The sequence below is a fragment of the Haematobia irritans genome, chromosome 1, assembly GCF_050003625.1.
Source record: "Haematobia irritans isolate KBUSLIRL chromosome 1, ASM5000362v1, whole genome shotgun sequence".
Classification (NCBI taxonomy): Eukaryota; Metazoa; Arthropoda; class Insecta; order Diptera; family Muscidae; genus Haematobia; species Haematobia irritans.
Window position 1 is genome coordinate 210,047,795 of NC_134397.1, and position 15,462 is coordinate 210,063,256.

The 15,462-nt window shown below is 33.8% G+C and overlaps 1 protein-coding gene across 1 annotated transcript; it reads right to left on the minus strand.

Annotated features, from left to right (window-relative positions):
* Positions 1–402: 402 nt before the first annotated feature.
* On the minus strand, positions 403–10,938 carry LOC142222533 (uncharacterized). The gene is made up of 2 exons (XM_075292711.1): positions 10,443–10,938; positions 403–1,109 (listed from the first exon to the last, which is right to left on the minus strand). The coding sequence occupies exons 1-2, from the start codon at positions 10,505–10,507 to the stop codon at positions 659–661; spliced, it is 516 nt and encodes a 171-aa protein (XP_075148826.1). The 5' UTR covers positions 10,508–10,938; the 3' UTR covers positions 403–658.
* Between the last annotated feature and the right edge of the window lie 4,524 nt (positions 10,939–15,462).

Consider the following 15,462-nt stretch of genomic DNA (forward strand, 5'->3'; position numbering starts at 1 on the left):
TCGCAAAATTTTCGTTTGACCATAATTTCTTAACCCTGGAATTTGGTTATATAGTTCTCTTTAATGAGAAGTTCCAACTAAAATTGTATTGGAGTCCGAGAGTATATCTATATTTTCGATAGAAGAAAAATAATTTCTTGCTATTTGCAATTCCGAATTTCGGAACATGGGGGATTGTTATGACAGGTAAGAGTGGGAGTCGGGACGAGAGTAGTGATGTGCTGTACCGAGGTCCGCAAGGCAAGTGGACTGTATGTATGGAGCAGGTCGCTTGGGTACACTTCAGAGACGGGAGGGGGCTTCAATGACAGAAGAAGAATTCAGATTGATGCGCTGAGCCAGACATAACATCTCTCGAAAGAGATATCATGTACAAGAGGTAGAGAAATAAAAGAGGGAGTGTTAAGATTTGAATTCAAATGTATTTGGGTAGTGTGTGCTCACCGTTGTAATGCAGATATGTAAGTGGTTGTTTAGTTCTACATTTACTTGCCATGAAATATTTTAACCATAAATGAACAATTCACAATAATATACAGTGGTTTTAAATCTAGTAATTCAAAGCATCTTTGATTATTCAAACGTAATAAACAATAGGTGATATACAAGATGTAAGTCTAAACCCATAAGTTTAGACATACCGCCGGGCCAGAGAATGTTATTTCTGATTGGAACATAAGACCGAGGCGAGTGCTCGAATCGCTTCTGAAAGTATTTGTTGGTTTTGGTTTGATTGCAATGTGGCTGATTCTGAGTTGTTGCTGCGGTTGTTGATGTCTTGCCGATTCTTGATGGTTTGTTTGCTCTTTTGCATATTTCGGTTGCGTTGCCGATTACTGGATTCATTCAAATTTCGTTGGTTGCTTCCATCCTGAAGGTAGCTGGCGTGAAGTAGTGTGTGGTGTGGTCTTCCGCATTTTCGGCACATGTTTGCTGATCTACAGTCCCGGAATCTGTGGCTTCGTGCCAGACAGTTTATGCAATAGACTTCTTTGAGCACAAGATTTTTCCTTTCTTTTGGCGTCATCCACAAGAATTTTGGGCACACTTTTAATGGATGGAACTTTTTACAGAGTTTGCATCTATATACGCCTGGCGTTGCTGAGACTCTGGAAAGGGAAACAAGTGAATTATGGGTAACGACATCTAGAATGTTTATTAAATTGAGCTACGTGTCATAGATTCAAGCGAATCATTACTTAAGATACTTAATTTCCGTCAGGCGAGTCTGAGAATGGAAGATAACATAGTTTAGCGATGGGTCTCTTAATGGTGCCGGTGACAGTTCTAATATCTGCCACACGAACGTTATTGTCTGTTCCCTGATATGTCTTCTCGATTCGGCCCAACCTCCAATCGTTGGGTGGGAGTACATCGTCTATAACAACCACTAAATCTCCTGGTTTAAGATTTGGCAATGTATTTTTCCATTTGTACCGTTTTTGAAGCGCTTTTAAGTAGTCTTGTTTCCATCTAACAGCGAATTGATGATGGAGAGCCTTCAGCTTTAACCACCGATTCGTTAGAGATATGTTAGGCGAAAGTGTTTCTGGCAATGCCATTAAAGGTGCACCTCTTAAAAAATGACCAGGTGTTAGTGCTGTCAAATCTGTGGGATCCTCGGAAATTGCCGATATAGGGCGAGAATTCAATACACCTTCAATACGAGTTAATATAGTGCAAAATTGCTCGAATGTGAACTTATGGGATCCAGCAAGTTTCTTAAAATGAATTTTGAAACTTTTTACGGCGGCTTCCCATAGGCCGCCCATGTGAGGAGCGTGAGGAGGTATAAATTTCCATTCAAATCCGTGGACAGAGTACCGTTCCCCAATATCATTTGATGATGATTTCAAAAATTGAGTAAATTCTCTCAAAAGGGTTCTACTTGCACCCAAAAAGTTCCTACCATTGTCAGATACCACCCTTTGGGGGAGCCCCCGCCTACCAACAAACCGGGCAAATGTGGCTTCGAACGCTGCGGAAGATAAGTCAGAGCATGCCTCAAGGTGTACGGCCTTCGTAGCGAAGCAAACAAATACACATGCATAGCCTTTGATAATTGGTGAGTTCCGAAGAGCAGAACTTTTGAGGTCGAAAGGACCTGCAAAATCTACGCCCGTTATTTGAAATGGTGGGGAGTATGTACAACGCTCCGGAGGTAAGGGAGCCATTATTTGCGAGCTCGGTTTATGTCTATATAGAATGCAAACTTTACACTTGTGAATTATACTTTTGACTCTGGGTTTTAGTCTCGCTATATAAAACTCAGTTTGAGTGAATCTGCACATCTGAGAGCATTCTGCATGAGCTAAAAAGAGGTGCAAGTGTGAGAGATACAAACTGCATAACCTAGAGTTACCTGGAAGTATAATTGGGTATCGTTCCCTGTAGGGAAGTGACGAATCAGACAACCTTCCATTTACTCGTAGGACATAGTTTGAATCTAAGAATGGGTTCAACGTGGACAAATTGCCCTTACAAGAAATGGGTTTAGAGTTCATGAGTGCATAGTACTCTTCTGGGAAAAATTTCCTCTGGGAGAGAACTATTAACCGAGTTTTAACAAATTGTAACTCGTCTAGTGTCAAATTCACGGAAGTCGGTTTAGAATTACTTCTGAAATTTGGATGAGTCGCATGATAAAACCTGAAGACATACGAAAGAACTCTTAGGGCTCTTGCATATGAAGAGAATCGTAGTAAGATATCATCTTCTTTAGACGAAACATGAAGAGTCCTAAGTCTCTGCGGTTCTGGGGGAACAATTAAGGGGTTTTTCTTAGGCCATTTAGAATCAGCAGTAGTTAGCCAGTTAGGTCCATTCCACCAAAGAGAGTTGGACTTAAGGTCTTGAAGCGAACAGCCGCGGGTTCCCAGATCCGCAGGATTGTCGTTGGTTGGCACATACCGCCACTTTCCATTTGTGATCAAGTCGTGGATCTGAGATGTTCGGTTCGCCACGTAAGTTTCCCATGATAACGGCGGTTTAGAGAGCCATCCCAGCACAATGGATGCGTCCGTCCAAAGAGTAACCGAATTAATATCCGTATCAAAAATCTGAAGAACAAATCTTGTAAGCTTGGCTAATAACAAAGCGCCATTAAGTTCTAATTTGGGTAATGTCACAGGTTTTATGGGAGCCACCTTACTTTTAGCTGTCAGTAAGTTGCAGAACACTTGAGAATTAGTTTGTACACGAATATAGATGCATGCACAGTAAGCAGATTTTGAAGCATCACAAAATCCATGAATGTCGATTTTATCTGCCTGTGTGTAATGTATCCATCGTGGTATCACAATGTCATCAATTTTAGCCAAATCAGAGTGTAAGACATTCCAAGTGGATTGTGATTCTGAGCTTATGGGCTCATCCCAGTCTGTTCCCTCCAGCCAAAGTCGCTGCATAAGTATTTTTGAACGGATTAGAATCGGGGTTATCCATCCCGCAGGGTCAAAAAATTTGGCCACATTAGAAAGTATTTTGCGCTTTGTTGGGTTCAAGTCAAATTGTATGGGATCAGACGAATATGAAAATTGGTCCTGAAGAGCATTCCACTTTATTCCAAGTGTTTTAGTGGAACTTTTCTCGGAGAGGCTCAACAACTCAGAATCATATAAATCCCCTTTGGAAAGATGAGTAAGTAAATCTGGGTTGTTTGCGGTAAATTTTTTCAGCGGAAACCCAGCCGAATTGAGCACATTAATAAGGTCATTTTGGGATTTAACAGTTTCTTCGATTGAAAACCCTCCCGACAATACGTCATCGACATAAGTTTCTTTGCGTAAGATCTTAGCTATATGTGGGAATTGCTTCTCCGAGTCGGAAGCAAGTTGTAGAAGGGTTCTTATTGCTAAGAAGGGTGCACAATTTACACCAAAGGTTACAGTATTTAATTGAAAATCTTTGATTGGACCATTTGCATTGTCTTGAAATAAAATACGCTGATATTGTCTGTCTGAGGGATGTACCTTTATCTGACGGTACATTTTTTGTATATCTGCACAATAAACGTACTTGTATTTTCTCCAGTTGAGAATTGTGGATATCAAGTCGTTTTGTAAAGTGGGTCCAGTATAAAGGACGCTATTTAACGAATGGCCAGATTTCGTTTTACGGGACGCGTTGAAAACAACCCTTACTTTGGTAGATTTATGTTCAGGGCGTATAACCGCGTGATGTGGGAGGTAAAATGAGAAAAATTTACCTTCTGCAGATATTTCCAGGGAGGAAGTTTCTTCCATGTGGTTTAAAGAGACATATTCGTTTAGAACTGAGTGATATTGTTCCTTTAGAACGAGATCAGCGGACAAAGACTTTTCCAATCTTGCGTATTGCCCAAGAGCGAGAAAGCGGGATGAACCAAGGGACAAAGTGTCGGGAAACTCCGGTTTAAAAGGGAGTCGAACTACGTATCGACCATCTGTGTCCCGAGAAGTAGTTGCATCATAATAATCGTTACAATATTTATCTTCAGACGAGCGTATTGGGATTTCGGGAATTTCCTCAATTTCCCAAAATTTCCGAAGTATTTCACTAATTTTTCCGTCCTCAGATGTAACAACATTTGTCGTAAATGAACTAACTTTTTCCGCTACCATTGGACCGCTGAGAACCCATCCAAAAATTGTATTGTACGCGGAAGCCTGTCCACAAATATTCTTCTTTATCCCCTCAATATTTATAAATCTTTCCGAGTCGTTGCCGAGTATCAAGTCAACATTCGAAGATTTATTGAAGTTGGGATCTGCTAGATCGAGCTCTCTGAGTCCCTGAGAGTATGTAACATCAAAAGATACAGATGGTAATTTCTTTGTGAGTTTGGGGAGGACAATGGCAGAAATAACAAATCGAAAATCATGCTTTTGGGAATAGAGGGTTAATTCGCACTCCTTATCAGCTTTTTGAATTGTCTCACCAACTCCACTGATTTCAAAGAGAGAGTTGCGATAGGGAACATTCAACCACTTTCGAATTCTTTCCGAAAGGAATGTTCTTTGAGACCCCGGGTCAATTAGTGCCCGAATCGTAAATAGTTCGCCTTGATAATCCAGCTGCACCAAAGCTGTGCGAAGTAAAATGGTTTCATTGTTCAATGAGAAATTGGCTTGAATTTGTGCACATGCCTGCTGCGACGTAGAAGGACTCTCAGTGCTGGGTCTCATATTATCCTGAATACTAGCCGCGTTATTCACACCAGTAGAAGCAGAGGATCTTTGCCTCTGGTTTTCAATTGCCTGCTGGGTTCGATCCAAATGTAATAGAGTGTGATGGTGCTTCTTGCATGTTAAGCAAGTGTATTTGCTCTTACATCTGGATTTCGTGTGCGAGTCAGAAAGACAATTGTTGCATATTTTGTTTTTGAAAACAAAATCAATTCTTTCCTGAGGTGAGAATTTTCGAAATTCGGGGCAAACGCGTACATTGTGTTTTTTATTGCACAACTGGCACGCCGAATCTAGCTTTTCCTGTGATGTGTATGACTGTATAGTATTCATATTCGTGGGAACATTACGTGTGGGAAGATTGTGGCGTTCTCTTGCAGACTTGAAACTTGCTATTCTTTCTACAACTTCAAATCTATTTATGAGGAATTTGTCCATTTGAGACCAGCTGGGCAGATCGCGATGTGATCTTAACGACTGTTCCCATTGGGATATCGTTTCCTCCGGAAGCTTGGTTGATACCAAATATATCAAAATGGGATCCCAGTCATCCACAATTATTCCCAAACTTCTTAGTGTGCAGAGACAGTCATTAACAGTGGAGTGAATCTTTTGAAGCGATTCGCTATTCTCTGTCTTCGCCGCTGGAATGTTAAACAAGATCTTTAACTGGTTATCCACCAGTACTCGCTTGTTTTCAAACCGTGACTTAAGGGCATTCCATGCATGCTCAAAATTCTCGTCACATAAAGAATATCGTTTAACAATCGCGCCAGCATTACCCTTTGTCTTATTCCTCAAATGATAGAGCTTTTGGGCTGGTGTGAGCTTGGGGTGGTTTACGTAAACGGCCGTGAACATGTCACGAAAAGATGGCCAATCTTCGTAGCTACCACCAAACACCTCAGTGTCGCATGGGGGAACTTTTATACACACACTCGAGTTATCGGAGACCTGATTACCATTCTCATGTGGGTCTAGTGGAGCCGTGCGACGTCTAAAAGTAATGTTCTGAGTATTAGGGACTCCCGAGATTCTTAATATATCGATAATCCTCGATCTTGTCCCATAATAGGCCTCCGCGCAGTTATCAAAGTTAACCCTTGCATTCTCCTTGGATTGCTGGGCATTGACAAGATCTGGAGATAATAAAAGATCTTCATAGATAATTTGGAGTTTATTCCACCTCCGATCCAGGTCCTCAAGCCTAACTTCAAGGGCAGAGGCTGTCTGATCTTGTATATCAATGGTATCGAATGTAGAGCAAAATCCGATCAAATGATTATAGGCAAACAAAAATCTTTCGTATGTAGGGGAAGGTTTAGTTCCAGAAACGCTAGATGAATCGTCCGACATATGGGAACATCTGGTGTCCGAACTACCAGAAGTAGATTCTTTGCTTGGAGGAGGATCCATTTCGCAAAGCTATTAAGATCGGGGTAACAAAGGTTAAAGTGATCGAAAGTTCAACTTATTACTTGGTTCTCAACAAATTACCGAGTTTTTCTTTGAGAGTAAAACAAGATGTAATTCTCTAATAATCCGCGTAGATATCACATCAGCTAATATAACATTTAAACTTGTATTTGTAGAGAATTTATAGTCTCGGTCCCTCGAAAATCACTTAGTTATTGTCAGTTATTTCAGGTATATATGAGATGCGTATCTTAATCCCGTATCACAAAGTCACGTGCCATACAAGGGTTAATCATACACAGAAAATTATAACAGTTTTCATTCAAATGTTCCACATATATTCATTATACAGTGTAATTACATTTACACTTTCAAAGAACGGTTGTAGATTTAATTATGGATATTAATAAATTTAATTATGGACCCAATTCAGGGTTGTGTATTTCATAATTTCCACCTTTAATATATTTAGAAAATACCAAATTGCAAACGCAGTAATTGGGCATACGAGTTCGATTACTACTCCAAATCAAAATTGAGTAATTGGATTCCCAAATCTCATCTGCTGATGAGAATTAAACCGAAATTCTGTTCACCCTGTGTAGCTCGACCATACGAACTGCAAAAATCCAGTATCCCAAATGGTTAGTCGGTCAATTAAAAAAAAATTCGAATGAATGAGATCAGTATAGCGAATAGGTTAATTGTAAACCTCAATGTTTGAAAAGTCCGTAATTGAAACCAATCTTCCGAGTAATAAAATATAATGCAAATTGAGGTATTGATCATGAGGGATCATAAACCTGTAGGTTAATTGTAAACCCTTTCGAAATGTAGGCAAGTGCTACATTTGGATTGATTGTAAATCCAAATTTGTAAAATATAAAGGCTACAGATCATTAGGGATCATATAGCGATAGGTTGATTGTAAACCATTTAAAAATGCAGGGCAAAGTAAATTAGTTTCGTGGACCTTTCCGTTCAGAGATTGTGATAAAATAAAAATTTCCGTTGACGCTAGTGATTCATACCAAACGAACCAACTACATTTAGGACCATTATAAATTTCAGATCATATAATTCATAAATCCCAGTGTTTCAACTTTTCAACAATTTCTTCCCAACTTTAGTATAAACTTCCCAACTTTAGTATAAACCCGTAAAACCCATCAATTTTAAATTTGTAAATAGCATAGAGTGTAAAATAATTTTTAAATTGTTGTTAGTGTATTAGCTTGGAAATTGTATATAAATAAATTGATTTAAATTAGCTATTACATTTAAGCAGTTTTTTAATTGTCCGATTGACAATTTTCCCTTTGGTATAACGGGTAACACTGGCCACAAAGCCCAACCCTGTGTTTTAATTAATTAAGATAAATAGCATTTTCCCCGTTTTAATTTCGGTGGCACATACTTATTATTTGCAGTATAATTATTCAGTGTGGGATACAATCGATGCACTGTACGTGCTTAGTAATTTTTTAGATATCGTTTTTCAATTTTGACGTGTTTGTCCTTTGATTATAAAGTTGAAAACCATTAAAAAAAACATTAAAATTGATCTAAGCGGTAATTTTCCCACGACATGTACCTTTATTTGTACTTGAATCGTGTTGTATTATTTTAAGCTGCATACGAATCAATCCGATATTTCGTTTTGAAACAGAGGGAAAAACCCACTATATTAAATTTTGTTTCGTCGTATCCATTAAATTTTAAAGGGAACTTCGTCTTGAATATATCCTCAGATTATTGCTTCCTTGGCTCTGACTCAATATCCAAGCCATGGAAGCAATGGAAAATTCGTCGAGACTTTTTAAGCCTTTTCCATCAGTACCGAATCGATAGATTTGAAGCACTGTGCGTGCTGGTTGTAGAGCAGAACCTTTTTGTGTATGTGAGTATTAAGGTGTAATAAACTTTTTAAGAGATACTGTTCTATTGTGATTTGACAGTCGAGAATTGTGATGGATATGAGATTATTTTCCAAAAGTATATGAGCAGTGTAATAAACATGTAGGGGTTAGTATTAATAAATTGTTAATGTTTCTAAGACATTTTATGAAAACAATACCTTATTTTCCGTGCTGAGTTCAGACCTAAATTAAATTTATTTGTTAGCCGAAACCGTAATACCGTAAATTACCCGAATCCGGACCCGGTTCTTATTATTATGTATTAACTGATTGATTATTGTAGTTATCTGCACTGTAATTGTTTACTCCAAATAAGTCTTAACTAATCTTTCCTCTTCTTTTTGCTTTTGTCTTTATTTTTTGTTTGTTTTGTTGTTGTCTTGTTTATGATAATAAATCCACAAGAGAATGATTAGAAGAAATAAATCAATTTCTGACACATCACTAGGTTAATTTCATATTCCTCAAATACTCTTTATTTGAGAAATAGGATTTTGTTGCTCTTTCTTATTTTATGCACTTTGATAGTTGTCACACCGAGGGGTAAACTAAGAGAAATAAGAAATTAGCGAACGTCAAGGAAATTGATGATGAGACAACAATGTTGAACACGAAATCGGAATAAAATCGGAATTTTATTTTCGTTGAATCCAATTGACATTGTAACAGCTTCCGCCAAAAATTGTAATTTATTAATTATCTTCCCAAGATTTTGTTTATGGCAATTAAGCTATTTCATTTCTTTTAACAAAATAAAGTCGATTCTATTTATCGTAGTTTCCTTCTAACATTTTGAAAGCATCACTGGATTATTCTTCTCTCTCTCTCTCTCTCTCTCTCTCTTTACCTCCTTTTTTGAGCATATACTTGTCTTACTATTCTTCCTTATTTCCATTTCTCCCAGAGCGAGATGCAAGAGCTAAGCGAGTTGCTAATTTATGGCAGTGATAAAGAGGAATAGAAAATACGAACATAAGTTAAAAAATTATGTTATATGCGGGGGCGGGGCTAACATATTACCAAATGACATTTGGACTTTTTGTTGCGATCTTTAATAACGGTTTTAAATAAAATGGTGTAATGTGGAATTTCTGCCACTTTGTTTCTATGAAAATCTAAAGAAAAGAAGGAACAATTTCTTCTCGCAATTCACCATTTGTCATTATCTATTCCTTTTCGTTTTTTTTGTATAACTGTAAATTTTGATAAATTCCAAATTTAGTATAACGGGTTTAAAGGAACTTTTTGTAGAATTTTGGGTATTTATGTATTTTGGAAAAATGTATTGCTTTTGTTAGAATAATTTCATCGAACCATGATTTCTCTTGTTTTTTCGGACGGACGGATGCAATTGTTAGCCATTGTTTTGAACAATTTTAGAGACATTTCTATAATAATTAAATAAATTGCTCGTAGTTATCGTGTGGGTATTTGTAGATCTTTCTTTTGAAGATTTCTGTGGCAATTTTTTTCTCTGCAGAGTTAACAATTACGTAATTACGAGTTAGTCTACTTCATCATCATCGCATTTCCCGCGTTCCATAATATGCGCTTTTTAAATAAAACATATATTGCGTAAAATTTTTGTAACTTTTTAACGAACCGAAAGAGAAATTTTGTGCTAGCCTTATCCGAAAACTTATTTTGATTCCTTTGGTTTTAACCACTTTTAAAAATTGTATTAAATTATCTTTTCACCGTTTTAAAATGTCAAACGTTTTAGCACTTTTATTTTGAACCTCAATCATTTGTTTTCAAATATTTCTACTTCTTAATTAAAAGTTTCGAACGAACAATAAATACGAGAATAAATGCGCTTTTGAAACGTTTTAATACTGTCACGTTTTTCTCCGATCGAAATTGCCGTTTAATCTCATACATCCGTCTTCGTTAATCGATTTTTTGGACTAATTCTTATGAGTAGAGAGTGGTTAGCGTTTACCTTGAATTCTCTCCAATTGAAGATGATCGTCTCTGCCTCGAGGTTTCTCTTCTCGAATGGACCATGTTATGACAGGTAAGAGTGGGAGTCGGGACGAGAGTAGTGATGTGCTGTACCGAGGTCCGCAAGGCAAGTGGACTGTATGTATGGAGCAGGTCGCTTGGGTACACTTCAGAGACGGGAGGGGGCTTCAATGACAGAAGAAGAATTCAGATTGATGCGCTGAGCCAGACATAACATCTCTCGAAAGAGATATCATGTACAAGAGGTAGAGAAATAAAAGAGGGAGTGTTAAGATTTGAATTCAAATGTATTTGGGTAGTGTGTGCTCACCGTTGTAATGCAGATATGTAAGTGGTTGTTTAGTTCTACATTTACTTGCCATGAAATATTTTAACCATAAATGAACAATTCACAATAATATACAGTGGTTTTAAATCTAGTAATTCAAAGCATCTTTGATTATTCAAACGTAATAAACAATAGGTGATATACAAGATGTAAGTCTAAACCCATAAGTTTAGACAGGGATAGTTTTACCGTTAGCTTCAAAAATATTTATGAAGATAAAATTGGACGAATTTTTCTACGAAAAAAAAACTAAATTTTGGCGAAATTTTTTTCTTTCTAAATTTTGCCTCAATTTATATATTGATCAACAAAATTAACAAAATTTGCTACCTATGTTTTTTTTTTGAAAACAATATCTTTTTGTTTTTAATTTTTGGATTCTTCATCAATCTTTTCATCATTGTCTTGATTTCCATGAAATTTTGTATGCATTTTAAATTACGACGAAATTTGCTTTGAACATAAAATTTCAAAAAAATTAGCTTTAAAAATAAAATTTCCATGAAATTTTGTATTAATTTGAAATTACTACGAAATTTGCTTTGAACATCAAAATTCAATAAAATGAGCTTTGAAAATAAAATTTCGACCAAATTTGGTATGAGTATAAAATTTGAAAATACAATTGTTTATGAAAAAAGTTTCGACGAAATTCTTATTTTTTTTATCCGTCATTCAAGCCTCTTATCATTCTGATTAAGTTGTTTATGTCACTATAGTCTTGACGAATCATCTAGATCCTAGAGAAAGATTCATCAAAATATTGCATTTGATGAGTGATGTGGCTTTGTAAAATAATTAATATATTTTAATTATGAGGTTTTTTCACGTTTAAGGCCGTTTTGTTTATCTACACGCAAAAAAATAATTCTTTCCTCCCAAACGAAACTTTAGACAAACAAAGTTCGTTTCTCATTTGCTTTTCGTTGAAAGGAAGTGTATTTGGAAGAAAAGTATATACTGTTTGTGATAAACGTTTATTCTTTTCCAGGATGTAAAAACAATTTCATAAAGACTATCTCAAAAAAAAAAATCTTTCTCACTTTCACGAAGTTTTTTAGTTCTTAGCACCTTTTTCTGTAATACAAACAATGTAGAAGAAATTAATACGATTTTATAAATCTTTAATTTTTTTTTGCCTTTCGTCTGGACGGAGAATCGAACCGCGGACCATGCAATTTGTATGCCAACACACTATCCACTGTAGCCGTTATTGTCATCAATAGACAATTACCCATATAAGTTATATTTATATAGCATAGCTTGCGGCGCCCACGAGCCGATTAAACAAAGTTTATTTAACAGAAAAATACATTTAGTTGGGCACCGTGGAGCAGTGGTTGCTACGTCCGACTTGTATGCCAAGGGTCGTGGGTTCGATCCCTGCTTCGACCAAAGTTTTTTTTTTTTTTTTGACATATATTCCAGATATGGTCGGAAGATTCCGAAAAAAATGTTCAACACTACATTCTACTATATTAAATTTTTACTATGAACTGTAAAATGTGTCTTATTAAAGACCTAAATTTAGAAAAGAACAGTGTTTGATATAAACGAAATGGACTGTGTTGTTGGTTCAAAAATAACTTTTTTTATTGAAAAAATAAAAATTTTGTAACAAATGAATTTTTTGGTGATAAAAGTGTATACTTTTTGAAGCAATTCAAAAAACTCTAACAAAAGAAAAACGTTTTCGGTACACGTTTTCCAAACGTTTTTTTTTTTTTGCGTGTAGTCCAAAAACTCATAGCAAAATATTTGCATGTGACGATTAAATGGTGGAAACAAATTTCGTCATAAAATTAAATAAAGTTCCTATATCGACATTAAAATATATTCGCTAGAATTGTGGATTCATAAAAAATTTACAAATTTTTCTCCGAAATTTAAATGTTTGATGAATATTTCTATGAAATTTACAGTTCGAGAATTTTTTCTATGAAACAAATTTCGACGAAACTTTTCATGAAAATTTCAATTCCATGAATTATTTTTAGGAAACGACAAAATTTTGTTATTGTCAATAATGGAAAATCGAAGAAATTTTCTATGAAAATAAATTTCGACGAATTTTTCCATGAAAATTAAAATTTCGACCAAATTTTCTTTAAAAATAAAAATTTCTGCGAATTAAAAATGTTGAAGGAAATTTGATATAGATATAAAATGTCAACGAAATTTGCTTTGAAAAAAAAAACATTTCGACAAAATTTCTTACGAAAATAACATTTTCATTTTCCATAAAACTATTTGTTAATGACAAAAACATCGACAACATTTTTTAAGTTTAATTGGCAGCTCAATTGGAATTTCGAAAAAGTTTTTTTTTTAGAAAATAAAATTTTGAGGATAATTCCCAAACAAATAAAATCTATGAAACTAAAGCTAGGCAAACTTTTCCATGAACAATTAATTTTAACAAAATTTTCTTTAAATATAAAATTTTGCGGAAATTTTTCTTTGAAAAAAAAAAATTCATCGAAATTTTCTGTGCATTTAAAATTTCGACAAAACTTGCTATGAATATAAAATTTTCTATGCAAATAAATTATTATTTTATTTTTTAAATTTCGACAAATTCCTTATGAGAATTAAATTTCCAAAAAGTTTCCATGAAAAAATCCATGAACAATTAAGTGTAACAAAATTTTCTTTAAACATAAAATTAAATTAACATAAATTTTTTTTCTTTTGGAATTTCGAAAAAGTTTTTTTTTAAAAAATAAAATTTTGAGGATAATTCCCAAACAAATAAAATCTATGAAACTAAAACTAGACAAACTTTTCCATGAAAAATTAATTTTAAAAAATGTTCTTTAATATTTTTTTTTAAATTTCGACTAATTCCTTATGGGAATTAAATTTCGAAAAAAGTTTCTATGAAAAAATCCATGAACAATTAATTTTAACAAAATTTTCTTTAAAAATAAAATTTTGCAGAAAATTTTCTTTCAAAATAAAAATTCATCGAAATTTTCTGTGAATTTAAAATTTCGACAACATTTTCTATGACATTAAATTTTCTTTTGTTTTAAACTTTCGACAAAATCTTTATGAGAATTAAATTTCGAGAAAAGTTTCTATGAAGAAATCCTTTTTACGTTGTTATTGTTGGTTTGGTCAACCTTTTGATTTCTTGATTACAGCTTAAAATCATATGATGACTATTTTTTATTTAAAATTTCGTCGACATTTTAAAATAAAATCTCGAAATAATTTTTTTCGAAATTTTTTTCTGTGAAAATAAGATTTCGCCCAATTTCTATGAACAAAAATTGACGAAAATTCCTTTTGAAAATTAAAGTTAAACGAAATTGTCTATGAAAAACTCGATGAATTTTTTTTTCGAAAATACAATTTGCTTATATTTTCAATATAAAAAATCGAAGAATATTCATCGAAATTTTCAATAAAAATAAAATTCGTCGGTTTTTGATATGAAACTAAAATTTTCCATGAAAACTAAATATCGACCAAATTTTCTTTAAAAATAAAATTTTCTGTGATTTTAAAACGTTGAGGAAATTTGATATGGATATAAAATGTCAACGAAAATTGCTTTGAAAATAAAAAAAAAAACATTTCGACAAAATTTCTTAGGAACATAATTTTCATTTGTCAAAAAACTATTTGTTAACTAAAAAACCTTGACAGCCCTTTTCAAATTTCGAACAAGTTTTTTTTTAATAAAATTTATTTCCAAAGAAAAAAATCTATAATACTAAAACTAGACGGACGGGCGGAAAAATAAATTTTAACAAAATTTTCTTTAAAAATAAAATTTTGCCGAAATTTTTCTTTGAAAATAAAAATTTATCGAAATTTTCAGTGAATTTAAAATTTCGACTAAACTTGCCATGAATATAAAATTTTCTATGAAAATAAAATTTTCTATGAAAATAAAATTTATTTTCTTTAAATTTGGAGAAAAGTTTGTAAGAAAAATATTTTTACGTTGTTCTTGTTGGTTTGGTCAACCTTTTGATTTCTTAATTACAGCTTAAAACCATTCGATGACAATTTTCAATTTAATATTTCAACGACATTAAAAATAAAATCTCGACAAATTTTTTTTTGAAAATCAATTTTTTTCTATGAAAATAAGATTTCGCCCAATTTCTATGAAAAAAAATGACGAAAATTCCTTTTGAAAATTAAAGTTCAACGAAATTGTCTATGAAACAAAAATCGACGAATTTTTTTTTTTTTCGAAAATACAATTTGCTTATATTTTCAATATAAAAAAATCAAAGAATATTCATCGTCGAAATTTTCAATGAAAATAAAATTCGTCGGGTTTTGATATGAAACTCAAATTTTCCATGAAAACTAAAATTTGAACGAAATTTTCTTTGAAAATAAAACGTCGACAAAATTTTCAATTTATAAATAAATTAAATAAAAAAATATTTTATTTATTGAAAATAAAATTTTTACAAAATTTTCTATGTAAATAAAAACATCTTGAAATTTTTTAAGAAAATACAATTTTTGCGAAATTACTTATGGCAAGTATATACGGCCGTAAGTTCGGCCAGGCCGAATCTTATGTATCCTCCACCATGGATTGCGTAGAAACTTGTACGAAAGATTGTAATCCACAATCGAATTACTTGGGTTGTGGAAATACTTTCCGATGGCAAGGTACCATAAACTACTTAACATCGTC